The sequence below is a fragment of the Periplaneta americana genome, chromosome 1 (assembly GCF_040183065.1).
Source record: "Periplaneta americana isolate PAMFEO1 chromosome 1, P.americana_PAMFEO1_priV1, whole genome shotgun sequence".
Classification (NCBI taxonomy): domain Eukaryota; kingdom Metazoa; phylum Arthropoda; class Insecta; order Blattodea; family Blattidae; genus Periplaneta; species Periplaneta americana.
The window spans coordinates 86816475-86837073 of record NC_091117.1 but is presented as its reverse complement, the minus strand read 5'-3'; the positions used below and the strand labels follow the sequence as shown (position 1 = coordinate 86837073).

General features: G+C 38.1%; 1 protein-coding gene across 1 annotated transcript in view; it reads left to right on the top strand.

The window, feature by feature from the left end:
• LOC138697985 (pickpocket protein 28-like) overlaps positions 1-20599 on the top strand; it is a 42971-nt gene that overhangs the window by 7945 nt on the left and 14427 nt on the right. The window contains exons 3-4 of the mRNA XM_069823624.1: positions 8091-8268; positions 16940-17037. Coding sequence (XP_069679725.1) covers positions 8091-8268; positions 16940-17037 — 276 coding nt within the window. The remainder of the gene's footprint in view (positions 1-8090; positions 8269-16939; positions 17038-20599) is intronic.

Below are 20599 nucleotides of genomic sequence, written 5' to 3'. Positions count from 1 at the left end.
AAACAGTTTACGATTCACGAGACCTAACCTAAAAATGTATTTTGTTTGATCACGGGAAATGATTAGTACGAATTGCGAAAACAGAATGCCGCTTTGATATGTATACCCTACTTAAAATAGCGATACATACTAATAAGTAGCTACTATGCTATTTCCTGTCTTGGACATCTTAATATAAATCTGAACACTAAGGAATATATTTCTGTCCATTAGTCACGTGTATGTTTCATACCAAGTAGGCCTAGGTTTATAAGTTCTATCTTATGTAATTACACTTATCTGAATATACTATACAGTACCTGTAGTGTTTAATTGGAATCACACCCAAGACAACTGAATTATGTATTGATATTAATATTAATGCCGGTATTACTAATGAATTACTGAATTTGGTATTCCCAAGAACTAGTTCGATTAATTAAAATGTGTCTCAGTGAAACGTACAGCAGAGTCCGTATAGGTCAGTTTCTGTCAGATGCGTTTCCAATTCACTGTGAGTTAAAGCAAGGAGGTGCACTATCGCCTTTACTTTTTAACTTTGCTCTAGAGTATGCCATTAGGAAAGTCCAGGATAACAGAGAGGGTTTGGAATTCAACGGTTACATCTGTTGCATGTCTGTGAGGATGGCGTGAATATGTTAGGAGAAAATCCATAAACGATTAGGGAAAATACGGGAATTTTACTTGAAGTAAGCAAAAAAGAGAGATGTTTGAAAGTAAATCCCGAAAAGACAAAGTATATGATTAGGGTACAGAGGGGTATATGAGATAGCGGGGCTATACGGATAATGTTAAAGGTATGCGCATGCTCTGTGTCTACCGACGACGCTATATTGCCGTTTTCAGCTTCACAGTGAATGAAAGTGTGTTGTTAACATTTGTGGTTAGTTTAGTGAGATTTTGCCCTATCCTGAGACAAGCAACACGAGTTATTCTAACGGATGGTAAGTAACATATCTCTAGTATATGCAGCATATAATATTGTGGTCGGTGAACGTAAGCTTTATTTGCCTTCAAATACTAAATATCATATCGCTTCTATCTGTGATCGTGTCCGTGGTATGCAACAGTTCATCAGACTGGATGGTGGTGTTATATCTTGCATTGTTCAGTAACTACGGCCTCCTCGGTTAAGAATAACCTGCGGGGCTATTTGGATACATTTTCGTGGGGCTATACGGATAACATTTATATATATTTTTTCTTGTGCATAATTACTAAAAGTTACTTTCTATTAACGAATGAATATTTGTGACATTTCTCAAGCATTCCCAGGGACATCATCATCGAAAGTTCTTCCGATTATAGATAATCATCCATCCCATGCAGCACTTTCTGATCTTGAATATTGCCAGAAAAATTACATAGAAATCCCTTGTCTTCCAACACACACGACACATATTTTGCAGCCCCTCGGTCGTTGTGTTTACAAGTCACTCTGAGCTAATAAATTATCATCGTGAAGCAACATCACGGCTACACAAGAATCCACGATCTAATATAACTAAGATCCAATTCTATTCATTGTTTAATGAAGCTTGGAAGGCAACTGTATTGGCAATAAATGGATTTTCCTGTACAGGAATTTTCCCCTTCAGAGCAAGCAATCCAGGACTTCCATTTTGCAGCTTCTGAGTCATATAGGTCTTCCACTACAGCCACTACCAAAGATATGCAAAACGAAAAAATAATACAACCTGAAGAACAGCCTAGTACTTCGCAGCCTCCTGTGTGAATCGCTTCTGAAAATCTGGTAGAGGTTCTTCCTAGCCCTTAAAAGAAATCAAAGCAAAGATCTTCTTGAGCTAAGCAAACAGCCTGTCATAGCACATCACCAGAAAACTAGCAGCTGTTAAGACAAAGAAAGAGGTCCAATTAAAGGGCAAACAAACTTGACTTCAATTCAGTGATAGGCCTTAGGACAATGTCAAAGAAAATGAAAGAAAAAATATAAAGGCTGAAAGGCAAATGGAGAGGATAATTACTATAAATGTGTATTTTGAATGATCAGTTACTACTTCAAGTCATCAACTCTGAAAGGTGAATGGATTCTCTCCGAGAAATGTAAGGTATGGTTTCATGAAAGTGCGTGGGAGCGCAAGGAAGACAGTTCATCTGTGGTAAATCTTTATAAAATAACCATGTAATTAAAAAAATTGTTTCAGTGCATGAAAATACCAACATTACATAGCGTTTTCATTGCTATCCACATTACCCCGCAGTAGTATCCAATTAGCCCCTCTTAATTTCTTCATTTCCATTTGGCAGGGTAAGTCGGATAGCTTAATTTCAGTGTCAATAGTAATTTCTCTTCAGTGAAATTAATTCCACAGTACTCAAAATAATGTACTATTTGTATGTTTACTTGTCTGCTCTGTGCAACATCAAGCTTTTTCTGAGTTTGAAAATTTTTGTTAACCTATCCGAATTACCCCTCTATACCGTATGTCTTGTGACGAGAATGTTGTACGAAATGGAAATATAAAAATTGGAAATTTATCCTTTGAAGAGGTGGAAAAATTCAAATACCTGGGAGGAACAGTAACAAATATAAATGATACTCGGGAGAAAATTAAACACAGAATAAATATATGGGAAATGCCTGTTATTATTCGGTTGAGAAGTTTTTATCATCCAGTCTGCTGTCGAAAAATCTGAAAATTAGAATTTATAAAACACTTATATTACCGGTTGTTCTGTATGGGTGTGAAACGTGGACTCTCACTGTGAGAGAGGAACATAGGTTAATGGTGTTTGAGAATAAGGTGCTTAGGAAAATATTTGGGACTAAGAGGGATGAAGTTACGGAGAATGGAGAAAGTTACACAACGCAGAACTCCACGCATTGTATTCTTCACCTGATATAATTAGGAACATTAAATCCAGATGTTTGAGATGGGCAGGGCATGTAACACGTATGGGCGAATCCAGAAGTGCATATAGAGTGTTAGTTGGGAGGCTGGAGGGAAAAAAGACCTTTGGGGAAGCCGAGATGTAGATGGGAAGATAATATTAAAATGGATTTGAGGGAGGTGGGATATGATGATAGAGACGGGATTAATCTTGCTCGGGATAGGGACCGATGGCGAGCTTATGTGAAGGCGGCAATGAACCTCCGGGTTCCTTAAAAGCCAGTAAGTAAGTATTATTACTAATTAATTATTAATTACGTTCAAATTTCGCAAGTCTAGTTACTTCCATTTAAACAGATTCCTTTTACTGGAAACGAAAATATCTGCCAGTTGTCGTATTTGTCAGTACGCCCTACTCGAAATTCCAAACAAAGTTGGCGAAAGAAAATTCAACCTGACATCTAGAAAATCACAATATAATCCACTAGCATATGTAGTAATAGGGAGAAAATGGTGAGATTTCACCTTCAAGGTATTAAGTAAGCTGATCCGGTCTATAATCCTGAAATTGTACAGGGACATCATTTTATTTTTACTAACATTTTTAATATTAACTTTCCTATACCTCTAGATCAACGCCGTTTGCTACCCCCTTCCTCGACTGGAGTTCGATGATACTGGCGTAATATACAATCAAATCACTTTACTAGCTATAGGAGGGAAGAAAAGTAGTTCATTCATTTACGTAAACTAGGAAATATTGCGCTTTTGAGTTTGATCATTTTCATTATGTTTTTGTTTAATAAAAATACAGTACAGTATTAACAATGAGTGTTTTTGCTCACGAACTGAGCTGTCCATGTGGACGTATTCATTATGCAATGTATATTATACTGTCTACAGCACATTAACGTACAATATAGAGAATGAAGTTAAATTGAAAAATAATCATAATAGGCTATGGATATTTAAACACATTTTTTACAGTGGTAGCCGTTCATTTCGATACAGGTTTTAGTTCTAATGTGCATATTATCGCACTTTAGACTATTATACCTAATTCCAATTACCAGTTTCGTCTTTCGTACTAGTAACTCATGTTGAAATAATTCTGTATCTACTCTATAAAAGAGTACCTTACGTACTGTAAATTCAGTATTCACTTCTGCCCGATCCGAAAAGATAAAATTACTCAGACATTCTATCTACTGTCCGTCCAAGTGGTTATGTCGTATGGTCGTAGAAAGGGAGGAAATCACGTGACAGTTAATTACTTAACGAGGCCCTTTTATTTAAGTTATTTTAAACAGTTGTATAATATTACGTAGACGTCCAATTCCTAGCAGAAATTAATGTTCACACAAAAGAGCTAAGACAGCCCAGCCACTAGCTGGCGAATAAAAGCTGGTGAGGGAAACCGGGATATGACGTAAGCAAATGGACGAAAATGATTCAATATTGAAAGCTCTTTCGTCACTGGAAAACGCGAACATATTTTTGGAACGTACTGTTTATTATGACCGTAGGGCTACTAGGACTGTATATGCGGTCTTGGATCTGTGTGGAGGACGGTTGAACTTAATTAGTAGAAGGGGTGGGAGTGAAGTACTTTAAAAAATTCAGGTACAATAGAAATTGAAGTCAAAATAAAATGATGTCCCTGTATTTCTTATTGTTTAGTTTCCAATAAGTTCTTGTAAAATAGTCATCGTTGTCTTCTTCGTTACCGTCACCAGCACCATCACTATCATCATCATCATCATCATCATCATCATCATCATCATCATCAACATCATCATCATCGTAATCTTAAATATTATTACCATCGTCTTTGTCACTAACTTTAACATTATCACCATCATAATATTTTCTATTCATCATTTTAACTATCATAATCACCGCCTTCGGTTGTCTTGATTATTTTTAATAAAATATTTTTATTCCTATCGTCACTGTTACATCTATAGGCTACTCAGCCTCGTCGCATTCATTATTGTCATTCGAATCACTATATTCGACATTGATGTCATCATTATAATCACAATTTTCATCGATGTCGACATCATCCTTATATATTGTACAGGGTGGTTACAATTGAAGGGTTCAGAGCTATAGTGGGCCAAGCGCCTTTTATTAAAAACAGAGAAAGCAAGAGTTAAAATGGAGTTATTAACATAATTTAACGAAACATATAGCAAGTAAGATAAAGTATGCACATTAAAATTAAATGATATGTCAATCTTCATTAAATTATGGTATTTACTTAATTTTAACCCTTTCTTTCTCCGTTTTTAGTAAATGGCGCTTCGCCCGCTATGGCTCTGAACCCTTCAATTAAAGTGAAGCTAATCAGTGATCCTGTGTGGTCTGTAATGAGCGTATGGCAGTGATAGTTGGTAAATAATTTGATAATAAGAGAATGCGGAAGAGAATTAAGCGAGGAAAAAGTTAACTAAACGTTCGCCACCAGACGTAAATTTGGCGCTGTAGAATTGGTATATGTCAGTCGTCATTTGAGATACTGTGAAAAAAATAAATTGCCAACCGCTCAGTGGAATTTTAAATTTATTTAACCCGTTGTATACATAAAGGTATGTTACGTATGTCCTATTTTTTCTACATTTGTATCTTTTATAACTTCTGAGAAAAATGTACCCAACATTGAGGAATTTAACAATGTAAGTCGAAATGTACTAAAACAATTGGAGAAAAATAACACATTTGTTTAATTAAAACAATATTTTAGGTTAAGATATATTATATACTGTGCTATCTATCTATCTATCTATCTATCTATCTATCTATCTATCTATCTATCTATCTATCTATCTATCTATCTATCTATCTATCTATCTATCTATCTATCTGTCTGTCTGTCTGTCTGTCTGTCTGTCTGTCTGTCTGTCTGTCTGTCTGTCTGTCTGTCTGTCTGTCTGTCAGACTGCCTGCCTGCCTGCCTGATTAAAACAATTCGTGGAAATGTTTTCCATTCGTTTTGATGTTGGCATGTGTCATACTAACTTCTAATTTCATGGACTTTTGAAATATAAGTACTCTATTACAAAACAGTTTTTTGTCTCTCGAACAGTGTAGCCTAACAACAAAGTTTGTGTATCTTCAGAATTTATCTTCTGGAAGAATGGGCGTTCTTTGTTTCTTAATTTATTTTTCCAATATCCGGATTAAGATACTTTTTGCTGCAAGCTGCAAAACAAGCTTTCAATTTTGTATCCTTTATGTTTGCTCTCAGTCTTGGCTTCATGTAAGTTACTCCATTGTAGAGAAGAACTTTTCACAATAATATGTACAGTACATAGGCTGCAAATTTACACAGTGTTGTTTTAAATTGTTTTCCACACATCACGTGCTTCTTACATATTATACATTGAACATTTCCCCATTTTACATCTCTGAAAAGGAATGTCCCCCCCCCCCCAATCGGATATATAAACGGTTAGAAGATTTACGATTCCCTTCTTCCACGTAACCCTTGGTTACAAGGGGAGTATCACACACTGCATGCCGAAACTTGCCTCGAAACTTTGGTGACAACCAATATGTTACGAGAAGATAATGTTCAAAATATTAGCTGCCAGTTTTCACTGCAAGGCCCCGAAATAAACCCCGGAATTATGAATGTAAGCAATAGGGAAGTGGATACTATAGTCTTTACAGGTTGGAATGGACAGCCCTTCCTGTGAACGATGTTGAGGGTTGTGTAAGAAAGAAGAACTGTTGCAATGAGTTCCACGGAGCAAGACGTAAATTCGATTAATTTGCTTGAGTTCGCCACGAGTTATTTCTGTAAGAATATTGTTTCGTCTTCGGGAAACACAAACGTCAAAGAAAAGGAAATGAATGGCCCAGTTCATTATTGAACTGATTGAAAATAGTTGTACAGTAGTGGACCGGTATGAGGAGACAACTCTCGATGTAGCCTATGTGAAGGAAGTGATTGTGATTCAAGTCATAGTGATACCGGTCGCAAGACCCTTGCTCCTGCCACAGGTAATGTTGCAAGCCCGAGTTCGATATTCGAGTCAGACAGTGAATCCCCAGAAACCACTAATACAAATCTTACAGTTCAAGCTATGTCGCAACCCCTGTAAAAATGTAAATGTAGGTGTTAGTATGGACTGCAAGAGGAAAGCTGTGAAATTCTGGGTGAATGAACGTGGTAAAAAGCGCCATTTAATATCATACGTTCGCAGGATCTTCCGTCGCGTTACATCAGAGCGACAACTGTATTTATGGAAGAAACACGTGAAAAATATAACGAGACATCCCATAGAACATAAAAAAAACTGTTTGCTCGTTTTGAACATGGTAAAAGACCATCGAATTGCTCCAGATTCTTCTAGGTATTATGGGAAAAAACCAACTGCTTGATAAGTTCTTCTTCCGGCAGTGGAAAGCCCTTTACCGCCGCTTATCAGAAAAATAGCGACGCGCGAAGATATCCACGCCGAAGTTTTTCATAGGGACACCATATTTAAATTGCAATCCTTTATCCATTTTCAATTTTCATCTCCACTATTCCGGGATATGATAAGGTATTCTTGGTTTGCAAGCAGATACACCACAGAACGACCTCCTGAATTTGTCTTGAAACGATGAAAAAAACAATGTGAAGAACAGTGTCACAATGAACTGTTTTTTTCGTTGTGCATGGTGCTGAAAAGAATTGTTTTCACCATTTAATCAATACGAGTCACTTCTGTCTCTTGTTTATGCTTCATGGGACGCGAGAGAGTTAACCCCATTTCACACGCGCACTCGACTCCGCTCGCCAGTGAGACAGGGATGACCAGCTGCGTTGCGTTATCGTCTGGCCACAGAAGGATTCCAGCTTCGATTTCGGGGCCTTGCATTGAAAACAGGCAGCTAATATTTTGAACATGGTCTTCTAGTAGCACATCGGTTATGTCACTAAAGTTTCGAGGAAAGTTTCGACATGCAGGATGTGATACTTCCCTTGTTACTATTCTTTCCTCGGTCATGTGCGCTTGATATCAGTGGAGCACGTACGAGCGAGTGACGGACTACTCCTGACTCCCACGTGCAACTTGCTCAGACGCGAGCCTTAGCGCCTTTTTTTTTTCTTTTAATGAAATAGCTTTACTTTACTGATTGCTTTTTGAAAAAATGAATTTTGAAGATGGTGCTCTTCAGTAATTCATTGCATATAAGTTTAAGTAATTGAACTACGTGTAATTCTACAAATCTAATTCCTTTCAGATAAGAAGTACCACTGCGACATGAATGGTTTATTCTGTCTCGAGAAATATAATGATTTCTTCATCAAAAGGAAGATAGATCCGAACTCCAACGCGACAGGATTCTATTGCAACTGTGAAGAACCCTGTGAAACGAAACGCATATCATTTTTACGCAGTGTTACCAATGTCAGGGAATTGTAAGTACCATACCTGTTCATTAACCCTTAAATTCGCAAAGTATCCTATAGGATACAACAGGTTAATAAGTTATACGCTATAATTTTAATAGTACAATAGAAAAAATTGGTAGGAAAATTAAAATTTCACAATACGACATATAAAATATGGACAGTGCGATAGTTGTTTTCTTTACAGTCCTACACGGTTTAATAAACTAGTGTGAGAAATGAATTTTTGCCAATTTAAGAGTTAACCATCCCTTATTTTTTTCGTTAACTATATAGGCTAAGGCAAAAAGAAGTAAGCACTAAAACATGGATTTTTAGGTTAAAGTTGCGTCATATGCCTAAGTAATATCACTGATTTCATGGGTTTTTCTTTGGAACATTTCAAACAAAAAAGTCTCTTACCATTTTGTTCGTTTTTTTCTTCCTTTACAACAGAAAGAAATTATATGAAATATTTCATAGCGTGTTTTGGGAGAGCTATTGATTTAATTCCCAATAATCTCAGTCAATTTAAGAGACCAGTGTATTGTGATAATAAATGTTTGAAAGAATTTTAGTTTCGTCCTTTAAATGTGAGAAAATTTGATCCGAACAAAAGTAACATTTCGTTCTGAAAAGGAATTTAAAATGTTACATTTCTTCGCATCACATTTTTGCACATTTAAAGGACAAAACTAAAATTCCTTCAACCATTTATTATCACAATGCACTTACTTATTACTTACTTGCTTACTTACGGCTTTTAAGGAACCCGGAGGTTTATTGCCGGCCTCACATAATCCTGCCATCGGTCCCTATCCTGAGCAAGATTAATCCAGTCCCTACCATCATATCCCACCTCCCTCATTATCCTAACATAATACAATACTCTCCTAAATTGATTGATCGCATTGGAATTTCAATCAATGGCTTTCCCAAAACACACTATCAAATGTTTCATACAAAACAATTTTTGTCTCGAAAAGGAAGCAAAAACGAGCAAAATGTATTGTATTAAACATTATTGTTCAGATTATTTCAAGGAATAACCCTCTGAAATTAATGACATTACTTACGGTTCACTCTGTGTAGTAACTTACAGTATTTTATGCTTGTTTTGGTGTCAGTACACCCGAATTGCAGGGATGGATAGTTGCGTATATTTTTTGATATTCAAAGAAAGTAAGTCATAAAGCTGTATGCAAAGTGGAACATTGATTTCGTCATATCTCAAAATGGAGAATATGGGCTTACTTTCTTTTGGATTTTGACGGAAAACTGTGTTCTGTATGCAACGACTACCAAAGTAGATACAATTTTTTATCATTAGAGAGAACTCCGCTCTCTGCCTTTTATTCCTCTTCCTTTTCATCGCCTTCCCATTCTTCTTTTTATGTTTCCATTCTTCCGTGTCTTTTATTCCTTTTCGTCTCTTTCGGTTCATCTACTTTTCCTTCTAACACTTTCATTCATCATCATCATCTTTATCATCACTGCCTCTAGTAGTGGTTCTCAAAGTAGGGTCCGTAGATCCCCAGGATGCTCATTCTGAGGGTCCGTGTATACTTATTCCGGATAGAGACAATTTTCCTTTCTTCAAAAGGATTTTTACTTTTTTATGTGGCAATAATGTTAGAAGTGCATTGGCATATTTTGTTCTTGTTGGCACAACTTACATCGGGGGTTCTCAAACTGTGCGTCGCGACGCCCTGTTGCGTCACCAACCTTTCCCTGGGGCGTCGCGGCTATATGGGGAAACTAAAATCTACGGGTATAATGTATAATGAAGTGCAACATGCAAATTTTCAGTACGTGTACAATATCTATTTTATTCTAATGTTCTTTCTCTAAAGTTAAAAAAAAAAATCACAAAATCCCATTTCAGGTTTTTATATACGGAGGCGGGGCGTCGTAAGGAAAATGTGACATGTGAAAGGCGGCGTGGTCTCAAAACGTAGAGCAGTATTATATCATTTATGTTCCGTTTAATTCAGATATACAGTTAAAATATATATTCAATTTTGGAAAATATAACAGAAATATCACTAGTCGTATTCGGTTAATGTTAACTCGAAAATACTGTATAAACTACCCATCATTCCACTGACGACTTTGAAGGGGTCCGTGAAAATACTCATTTATGGAAAAGGGGTTCGCAGTGCTAATAAGTTAGAGAACCATTGGCCTATGGGACTAAAGCCCTATGAATTCAGCCTTGATCTTCTTTAGAACAGCAGACTAATCATTTCCTTCCAATGCCCTATGTATCTATACCTGTATCACTGCTTTAGCGAGACCATCCTGGGCATAGCAAATTAGATTTCCTAACTCCCCATTTACCACCTGGATTTGCATTTCACTTTCTTTAATTTTTGGCATATCTCTCCCATTTCCGTAACTTCTTGCCTCCTCTTTAGCCTCCATTTCTCAACTTCAACTCCTTTTAGCTCACTTTTTTTCTTTCTTCTGCTAGTTCCTCGTCTCCCCGTTTGCCCCAACCATCCTCCATCTATAATATTCTTCGGAATATTATATGACTTTCTCGTGTTAAATTCTATTGTACCTGGTTTACATGTTTCGACCTGTTATTGGTCTTCTTCAGAACTGGTCGTTGCTCGTCTTGGCGCCTCTTGTTTTGTTTCCTGTGAAGGCGTGTTTCTGTAGTGTAATGTGGAGTCAAAGTGTATGTGTGTTCTGAAATTCAGTTGTGTGTTGAGAATTTCATGGGTGTGTTTTTGTGTGTCTATATACAGGGTGTTTCAAAAATAGGGGCATAATTTCAGGTATGTATTTCCCACATGTAGACAATCAAAATAGTTCATTACAACATGTGTCCGGAAATGCTTTATTTCCGAGTTATGACCATCACAACATTGAAATTCACCGGAACGTTTTTCTTTCCGCAGGTCGTTGTCGTCAAAGGAGACATTAAGAGGGCACTCTGACAGTTCATTCCGAGGCGAAGGTTACATTCAGTGTTGTGTAGGCGTTAGACTGTGCGACATGTATTCAAATCAAGAGCTGGCAGAGATACACTTCATGTACGGTAAGGCGGACGGCAATGCTGCGCTGGCTCGTCGTTTGTACCAGGAGAGGTACCCACAGCGACAATGTCCAGATCGGAAGACATTTGTAGGTCTCCATTACCGTCTATGCGAGTATGGAAAATTTAACTCTCCTGGTTTGGGAAGGGGACGACCAAGATCTACAACTCCAGAAGTACAGGAGGAGATTCTGGAGGCTGTGAACATGACTCCTTCTATCAGCACACGAAGGGTAGCGTTGCAAGTCAATGTTCCTCATACGACTGTCTGGAGACTGTTGAAAGAGTATCAATTGTATCCTTATCACTTGCAACGTGTACAGGCCCTGTCACCAGCAGATTAACCTGCACGAGTTAGGTTCTGTCAGTGGTTCTTGGAGCAGTGTGGTGTAAATCCGAACTTTCCTGCCTTAGTATTATTTACAGATGAAGCACAGTTCACACGAGATGGCATAACAAATTTCCACAGTGTATCAGCATGTATGGGCGTATGAAAACCCACGTGCAACTGTTCCATCTCATCACCGGGTGCGGTTCTCCCTCAACATGTGGGCCGGTATCATTGGTGATCGATTAGTTGGACCCCATGTACTTGTAAACAGACTTACGGGGCAGGCGTACACAAACTTCCTGGAAAACACCATACCTCATGTTTTAGAAGACACTCCACTGATCAATCGTCAACACATTCGCTTCTTGCATGATGGCGCTCCTGCACACTTCAGTCGTACGGCTCGCCGGTACTTGGATCGATGGATAGGTAGAGGTGGCCCAATTGCTTGGCCTCCACGCTCACCTGATCTGAACCCTCTCGATTTCTACTTGTGGGGCCATTTAAAATCATTGGTTTATTCGTCTCCGGTGCATGATTTGGAATCCCTTCGGAATCGAATTGTGGCATGTTCTGAGGACATACGCAATACTCCTGGAGTTTGGGATCGTGTTCGCAGGTCAATGAGACATCGATGTGAGGTCTGTATTCAAGCAGGAGGTGGACGTTTAGAACATCTTCTGTAATGACAACGACCTGCGGAAAGAAAAACGTTCCGGTGAATTTCAATGTTGTGAATGCCATAACTCCGAAATGAAGCATTTCCGGACATATGTTGTAATGAACTATTTTGATTGTCTACATGTGGGAAATACATATCTGAAATTATGCCTCGTATTTTTGAAACACCCTGTATTTCATATTTTTCTAGTGTGTTTAGTTTCTGGCTTTTTGGTTGGATGTGTAGAATTTTCATGTCTGTGTTGATGTCTCTGTAAGTGTGGTTAGCATTTTTGATATATTCTGCGTGTGTGGAAGTATATTATAATTTTGTTATGGCTGTGATGTGTTCTTTGTAACGTGTTTGAAATGATCTGCCCGTCTGTCCTATGTAGATGTTGTTACAGGTGTTACATTTGAGTTTGTATACGCCTGTGTGGTTGTGTTGATTTGTATTCTTTATGTGTTGAGATGTTTTTGTAGATTATTATTTGTTCCGTATTTGATGTTGTAATTTAACTTCGTGAATGAGGTTGCAATCTTGTATGTGTTTTTGTTTTCGTATGTTATTGTGATGTATTTTTTTGTGTTCTTGTGTTTGTGTTGCTTTGTTATGATTTTTATGATTATGTTTTGTCTTTCGTATTATGTTGTCTACTATGTTGGGGTTGTATCCGTTTTCTTGTGCTATGTATTTGATTGTGTTTAGCTCTTCTTTGTAATCCTGTTGGTTCATTGATGTGTTGAGTAGTCTGTGTACCATTGTTCGGAATGCAGCTTGTTTGTGTTGTGTTGGGTAGTTGGATGTGTTGTATATGTGTTGTTGTTGTAGTTGTTGTGGGTTTTCTGTGTACTTTAAATGTGTGTTTGTTGTCTACTTTTTTTACTGTGAAGTCTAGAAAATTTATGGATTTGTTGTTTTCAGTTTCTAATGTGTAGTGTAGCTTTGGGTGTATTTTGTTTATGTGTTGATGCAAGTTTTGGATATATCTTTTGTTTCCTTTGTATACTATTAGTATGTCATCTATGTATCTGTGCCAATATATGATGTTGTCTGCGTGTTTGTTGTTGTCTTTGTTTAGTATGTATGTCTGTTCTATGTGGTGTATGAATATTTCTGCTAGTATGTTGGAAATGGGCGATCCCATGGGTAGGTCTTCAGTTTGAGTGTAATATTTGTTATTGTATGTGAAGTAGTTTTGTTTTGTGATGATGTCAGTGGTGTAGATGTTTTCTTTAATATGTTCAAAGTATACAACAACAACAACAACAACACACATGCACAATACATGCAACCACCCAAAACAATACTAACAAGCTGCATTTCGAACAATGGTTCACAGACTACTCAACACACCAATAAACCAACGTGATTGCAAAGAAGAGCTAAACACAATCAAATACATAGCACAAGAAAATGGATACAACCCCAACATAATAGACAACATAATACGAAAGACAAAACATAACCACAAAAATCATAACAATGCAACACAAACACAAGAACACAAAAAAAAAAACATCACACTAACATACGAAAACAAAAACATATCTTACAAATTGCAACTTCATTCAAAAAAATAAATTGCAATATCACATACAGAACAAATAATACTCTACAAAACCATCTCAACACACACACACACAACACAGACAAACAAATACAACCACACAGGCGTATAGAATCTCAAATATAACACCTGCAATACCTTCTACATAGGACAGACAGGCAGATCATTTCAAACACGTTACAAAGAACACATCACAGCCATAACAAAATGACAAAACACTTCCACATTAGCAGAATTCATCAAAAATGCTAACCACACCTACAGAGACGTCAACACAGATATGGAAATTCTACACATCCAACCAAAAAGCCAGAAACTAAACACACCAGAACAATATAAAATATACAGACACACAAAAACACACTCAAATAAAATTCTCAACACACAACTCAATTTCAGAACACACACACTCTTTGACTCCACATTACACTACACAAACATACCCCCACAGGAAACAAAACAAGAGGCGCCAAGACCAGCAACGGCCAGTTCTGAAGAAGACCAATAACAGGTCGAAACGTGTAAACCAGGTACGATAGAATTTAACACGAGAATGTCATATAATACATATTCCGAAGTGATACAGTGTTAAAAGTTGTGTAATCAAGATGCATAATATTCTTCCTCTTATCCTTTCACCCCAACCATCCTCCTTTTGCGATCTTCTTCCTCCTCTCCCTTTACCCGAACCATCCTCCCTTTACGATCTCCTTCCTCCTCTCTCTTTAGCCCAACCATCCTGTTACGATCGTCTTCCTCCTCTCCCTTTACCACAACCATCCTCCTTTTACGATCTTCTTCCTCATATCCTTTTACCCCAACCATCATTCTTTTACAGTTTTCTTCCTCTCTTCTTTCACCTCAACATTATTCCTTTAACGACCTTATTCCTCCACTCCCTTTACCCCAACCATCCTCCTTTTAAGATCTTCTTCCTCCTCTTCCTTTACCTCAACCATCCTTCTTTTACAATCTTCTTCCTCCTCTTCCTTTACCTCAACTATCCTCCTTTTACAATCTTCTTCCTCCTCTCCCTTTACCACAACCATCCTTCCTTTACGATCTTCTTTCTTCTCTCCTTTCTCCCCAATTATCCTCCATTTATGATCTTATTCCTCCTTTCCTTTCACCCCAAATCATCCTTCTTTTATGACCTTCTTCCTTCTCTCCTTTCACCCCAACCATCCTCCTTTAACGACTTTCTTTCTCCTCTCCCTTTACAACTATTCTCCTTATACGATCTTCTTCCTCTTTTCCTTTCGCCTCAACTATCCTCCATTTGCGATCTCCTTCCTCCTCTCCTGTCAACTCAACTATCCTCCATTTCCGATCTTCTTCCTCCTCTCCTTTGACCCAACGATCCTCCTTTTACGACCTTCTTTCTCCTCTCTTTTCGCCTCAACCATCTTCCTTTTTACGTTCTTCTTCCTCCTCGCATTTCACCCAAACCATCCTTCTTTTACAATCTCGTTTCTCCTCTCCCTTTACCCCAACCATCGTCCTTTTACGGTATTCCACTTCTTCTTTCACCCAACAATCTTTCTTTTACGATTTTCTTCCTCCTCTCCTTTCGACCCAACCACCCTCCTTTTAAGATCTTCTTCTTCTTCATCTACCTTTATCTCAACCATCCTCCTTTTACGATCTTCTTCCTCCTGTCATCTCTCCAACTATCCTCAATTTACGATCCTCTTCCTCCTTTCTTTTCACCACAACCGTTCTTCTTTTAGAGTTTTCTTCCTCTCTCCTTTCACCTCAACCTTATTCCTTTAACGATCTTATTCCTCTTCTCCCTTTACCCCAACCATCCTTCTTTTTCGATCTTCTTTCACCTCTCGTTTCACCCCAACCATTCTCCACATACAATCTTCTTCCTACTCTCCCTTTACTTCAATCATCTTTATCCTCTCTGTCTTTTCTCCTATTCAATATCCTCTTAATGTCTTTATTTATTCTCTTCCTTTGCTCAGATTACCAACTTTCTTTCTCACCTTCTTTCTCTTCGTTTTGGGACGACTGCGTGATATCTCCAGTTATGTACACTGAGACGTGAGTGGCATTGCTCACATTAACCTGTATAATATTCTAATATTCTTTACGTTTCAGTATAAACATTTCCTCAATTATACGAAATATTTGCGATAATATGATAAAACGCAAAACAGGGCCTATCTCAGAAGCCCGTGGATTAAATTTAGTGGTTGGTAGAAGAGGCCAAAACAAACATATTTTCTCACACAACTTAGGGTCGGCGTTGCATCTTTAGCACGCTAGACGGCGTTAGAATCAGGAGTGCTATTTGTTCACCTGCTACGGTGATTGGTCCCGCCTTACTTTTGGCCCGTCTCCATGGCGAAACCTACCTGCGCCTTCTCCAAGAAACCCTTTCCCTTTAATGGAGAAGGTTCTCTCGGCGGTACAGCAAGGCATGTGGTTGCAGCATGTTGGCCAACCAACACATTTCACATATACTGTTTTGTGCATTCCTGGGCAATGTTTTTCCAGACAGATTGGTTGGCTATAGCGGACTTGTTGCTTGGTCACCAAGATCCCCTGACCTCACAGCCTGAAGTTCTTATGGTGTCATGGACATAATATGGTAATGTACGCCACTCTTGTAGATAAGTGGGACATAAGCCGCAGTGGACTCCATACGTGCTATCCCTGGTCTTTAAGAGAATCGACAGGCAATGGTTTGTCGCTGTGAGCTCTGTTCAGGGTTCAATGACGCTTACTTTGAGCACTTCCTCTAACAGTGCACGGAGTGGGCGGGCAGCAATCTATCCAGCAGAGTGTTTGCTTTGTTTTACACAGCGCTCCCAATTATAATGCAGTCAAGCGGGCTAAGGACTCGACGCTGATCCTAAGTTGCGTGAAAAATAAAAAGTTTGTTTTGACACTTACTATCATCCCTTAAATTTAATGCAGGGACTTTTGGGACACCCGGTATAATATTTTTGTTGCATATTTTTTCAAAGTAAATGCAAAAATTCTATTGTCTCTGTGAATGTACTTGATAGCTCAATTAGTTCATAAGCTTTAAAAAGGTCATTATTAAAAATAATTTTATTGAATAGTATTTTTCTTATTCTGCAGGTCTAAGACCGGATTTTCTGAACTAGATATAGTACTGAATCACCTACCAACAGAATTGTTTAAGAGGACTGTTGTAAGAAGAAAACTTGATCTTGTAGGTACGTAATTATTATTAATATACGTAGGCTAATTAAAACTCTCTATCTCTGGTGTAAGTGCGTCATCGACACAAGGCTAGAAAGTCTATAAAGTTTCGGACAGTCCATTATACAGGCTACTGACCCTTGTATGTCGACAACACCGCTAAGAATTGTCAGTGTCGTTCTCAAAGTGATCTATTTTAACAAGTAAGATAATTATTTATCTAGTTTAATGCTGCCTGGTATAAAAACGAACTCATGACAAATAAACAAAAACTAGAATGATTATATTATACACTCACTTTCAGAGAGGAAAAGAGGTTAAAGGTGTTTGAGAATAAGGTGCTTAGAAAAATTTTTTGAGGCTAAGAGGGCATGAAATCGAGATCGTATTGCCTGTAATTTGGCGATGGTAGCGATCCTAGTGGTTAGCAACTATCTACGGATGCACATTTACTACTTATTGAGTTTCGTGGCTATATATATTAGACTATATTAGACTGTGATGTTAGGATGCCGGAAGGAAAAAATACCTTGGAGGAGCCGAGACGTAGATGGGAGGATAATTGATTTGAGGGAGGTGGGATATGATGGTAGGGACTGGATTAATTTTGCTCAGGATAGGGACAGATGGCGGGCTTATGTGAGGGCGGCAATGAATCTCCGGGTTCCTTAAAAGCCATTTGTAAGTAAGTAAGTAGCCTTTATTGTACACTCAGAGGTCTGACAAATTTATTTTTATCATGTCCTTATGTGAAGTAAATCAATTCGGTGGTAAATGTCTATCACAGTTCCTTATTTATCCTTTTATTAGTAGGCCCACTTTCTGTTTTAATATATTATTATTATTATTATTATTATTATTATTATTATTATTATTATTATTATTATTATTATTAGGCCTATTATTATTATTACGAGGGGCTTACTGAAAGTTATGATCAACCCATTGTTATAAATTTTATTTTTTTTTTTTTTAGACAAACCAGGTACAGCATCTTAATCTACAGACTTTTCTCTTACTTTCAACATTGTCTCCAGTTCTTTGCACAAATGTTTCCCGCCGTTTAATATGTTTGAAAATTCCCTTGCTGTAGAAGTCCGTTTCGTCTTCCCGAAGACACTGATGCACTGCTTTCCGGACGTCCTCCAGCGTCTCGTAGCGTTGGCCTCGCAGCTGCTTCTTTACAGAACTGAAAAGACGGTAGTCGGAGGGTGCCAAATCGGGACTGTAGGGCAATTGCAGAAGAGTTTCCCACCCAGATGTTCTGATTTTCTCTACGGTGACACGATCAGTGTGAGGCCACGCGTTATCGTGTTGCAGGATGGTCTCCTTTCCAGGGCGTTTCTCGTGCAATGCACGACGGAGCTTCAAAACTGTCTGAATATAGTGGACAGCATTTGAGTCCTTCAGTAAAAAAGTGGGTCATATCCACTTTTGGTGCATTTCAAGATAATGTACATCTTCTGAAAGCTCAAAAGCATATGTATCAGTAAAAAATGGATCATGACCAGAAATGTGAATTTCCCTGCTATCTGCTGCCATACTTTGTGTACTTCTAAGAAGTAGAAACATTTTGTTTAGTAATGTAGTGGGCCATGTCAAACAGCTGATTGAAATGGCGGATTCAGAAGTATATTTTACTGATTTCAGTGATTCTGGAAGTAATAAGTATAGAATGCTATAATATAACATATATTTGTGTACAATGTTTACGTGGCATGTAGCAATGGCTTCAAGAGGACCAGATGAAATTGGTTCATGTGTAATGAAGTATTGTCAGGAAAGGTTATAGAATGGTGTGAAACTTATTGTAACATATTCTGACAGTTGCGGAGGCCAAAATCAAAACTTCAAGATGGCTATGGTAGGATTGTTTCTTATCAGCAAAGGAGTTAGAAGTTTTGAACAAAGATTTATGAGAATAGGTCACAGTTTTCTGCCAAATGATGCCGATTTTGGTGTGATTGAAAGAGCTCGCCACAAGCATGACTTATACATTCCTGACCATTTGATGGCATTGGCATCAAAAGTAAAGAAAAAGAAACCATTGAAGGTTATGAAAATGCAGAAAAACGATTTTATGTCACTTGCTAATTGGGTGAAAGACGTTGCTGTTAACAGACATAAGACTGTTGATGGACAACAGGTTAAATTGTTACACATTCAGTGTCTACGTATACAATCTAGAGACCCAATGATGATGAAATTCAAGGACTCATTAAATGACTTAGAAACTCGGTAGATTGCCAACATTTCAAGACGAAAAAAGGTCGCTCTTCATCCACAACTGTGTCGGTTCAGTTATTTAATATTCAGAAGGAAAAGAACTCATTGACGCTAAACTGTAGGATCTCAAGCAACGTCTTCCTTATATACCATCAGTGCACCGAAGCTTTTTCCAGAATCTTACATCCCAGGATGAAGATAATGAAGATGTGATTTTTATTTCTGAAGAGCAACAGGAGGATGATGAAACCAATGCCTAAAGTGTTCAGTGCAAAGGAAATGTGATTTAGTTAGTGTTGTGCTATGTTATGTCATGAAAGTTGTATGCTGTGAACAGTGGATGGATTTATTTTTCTTTTATTTTAGTAGGTTATTTTACGACGCTTTATAAACTTCTTAGGTTATTTAGCATCTGAATGAGATGGTGATAAAGCCGGTGGAATGCGTCCGGGGTCCAGCACCGAAAGTTACCCAGCATTTCCTCATATTGGGTTGAGGAAAAACCTCAACCAGGTAACTTGCCCAGACCGGGGTTCGAACCCGGGGCCACCTGGTTTCGCCGTCAGACGCGCTAACCGTTACTCCACAGGTGTGAACTTGGACTTGAATAAAATGGACGTGAACCAATGTTCTCCGAAAGTTTCGCCATTTAGCAATAAGAAGAACAGCGATTTTGTACCACTACGACCAATCAAAAGCATTTTTATTTACAATTACATTTTGTTATGTTACTGACTCTCTTTTGCAACTAATAAAGTACTTATAGTGTGTATGCTATTTTATAATGTATGATATAAAGCAATTTATGTAAACAAATACAGTTTTCTCGAAATGTGACATTATGGACATGACCCACTATTTTACTGAAGGGCTCATTTATGGTCTGTCCATGTTCAAGAAATTCAATCAACATGCATCCCAGAACTCATTAACGTTTCCTTGTTGCGTTCCGTGGAGGCAGTTCGAGAGCGACCGCTACAAGGCTCATCTTGGATGCTCGTGTTCCCATCTTCGAAAGGTTTCACCCATATAAAATAACTCGTACATAGAAAAAGACGTTCTTTTATAGGTATGGAAATGACGCACTGTAACTGTATTTTACACACCAGCACGTGATAAGTGATTTTATATAAATGCAAGCAAAGCGTGTACAAGTGAAGCGAACTATAGTAGTTCACATTTTGAGGGTAAGTTGATAGATGGAAGCCTCGGGAGCAAGATGCTGCATCGGCAGGCTGGACATGTGCAGTCGGTCCTGATATGCAGGGCGATTCACGAGGAGTTACCGCCACGTACGGAACATGTTTTCGAAGAAAAAATGTCATATAAACATGAGTCCTGCTGTCAATA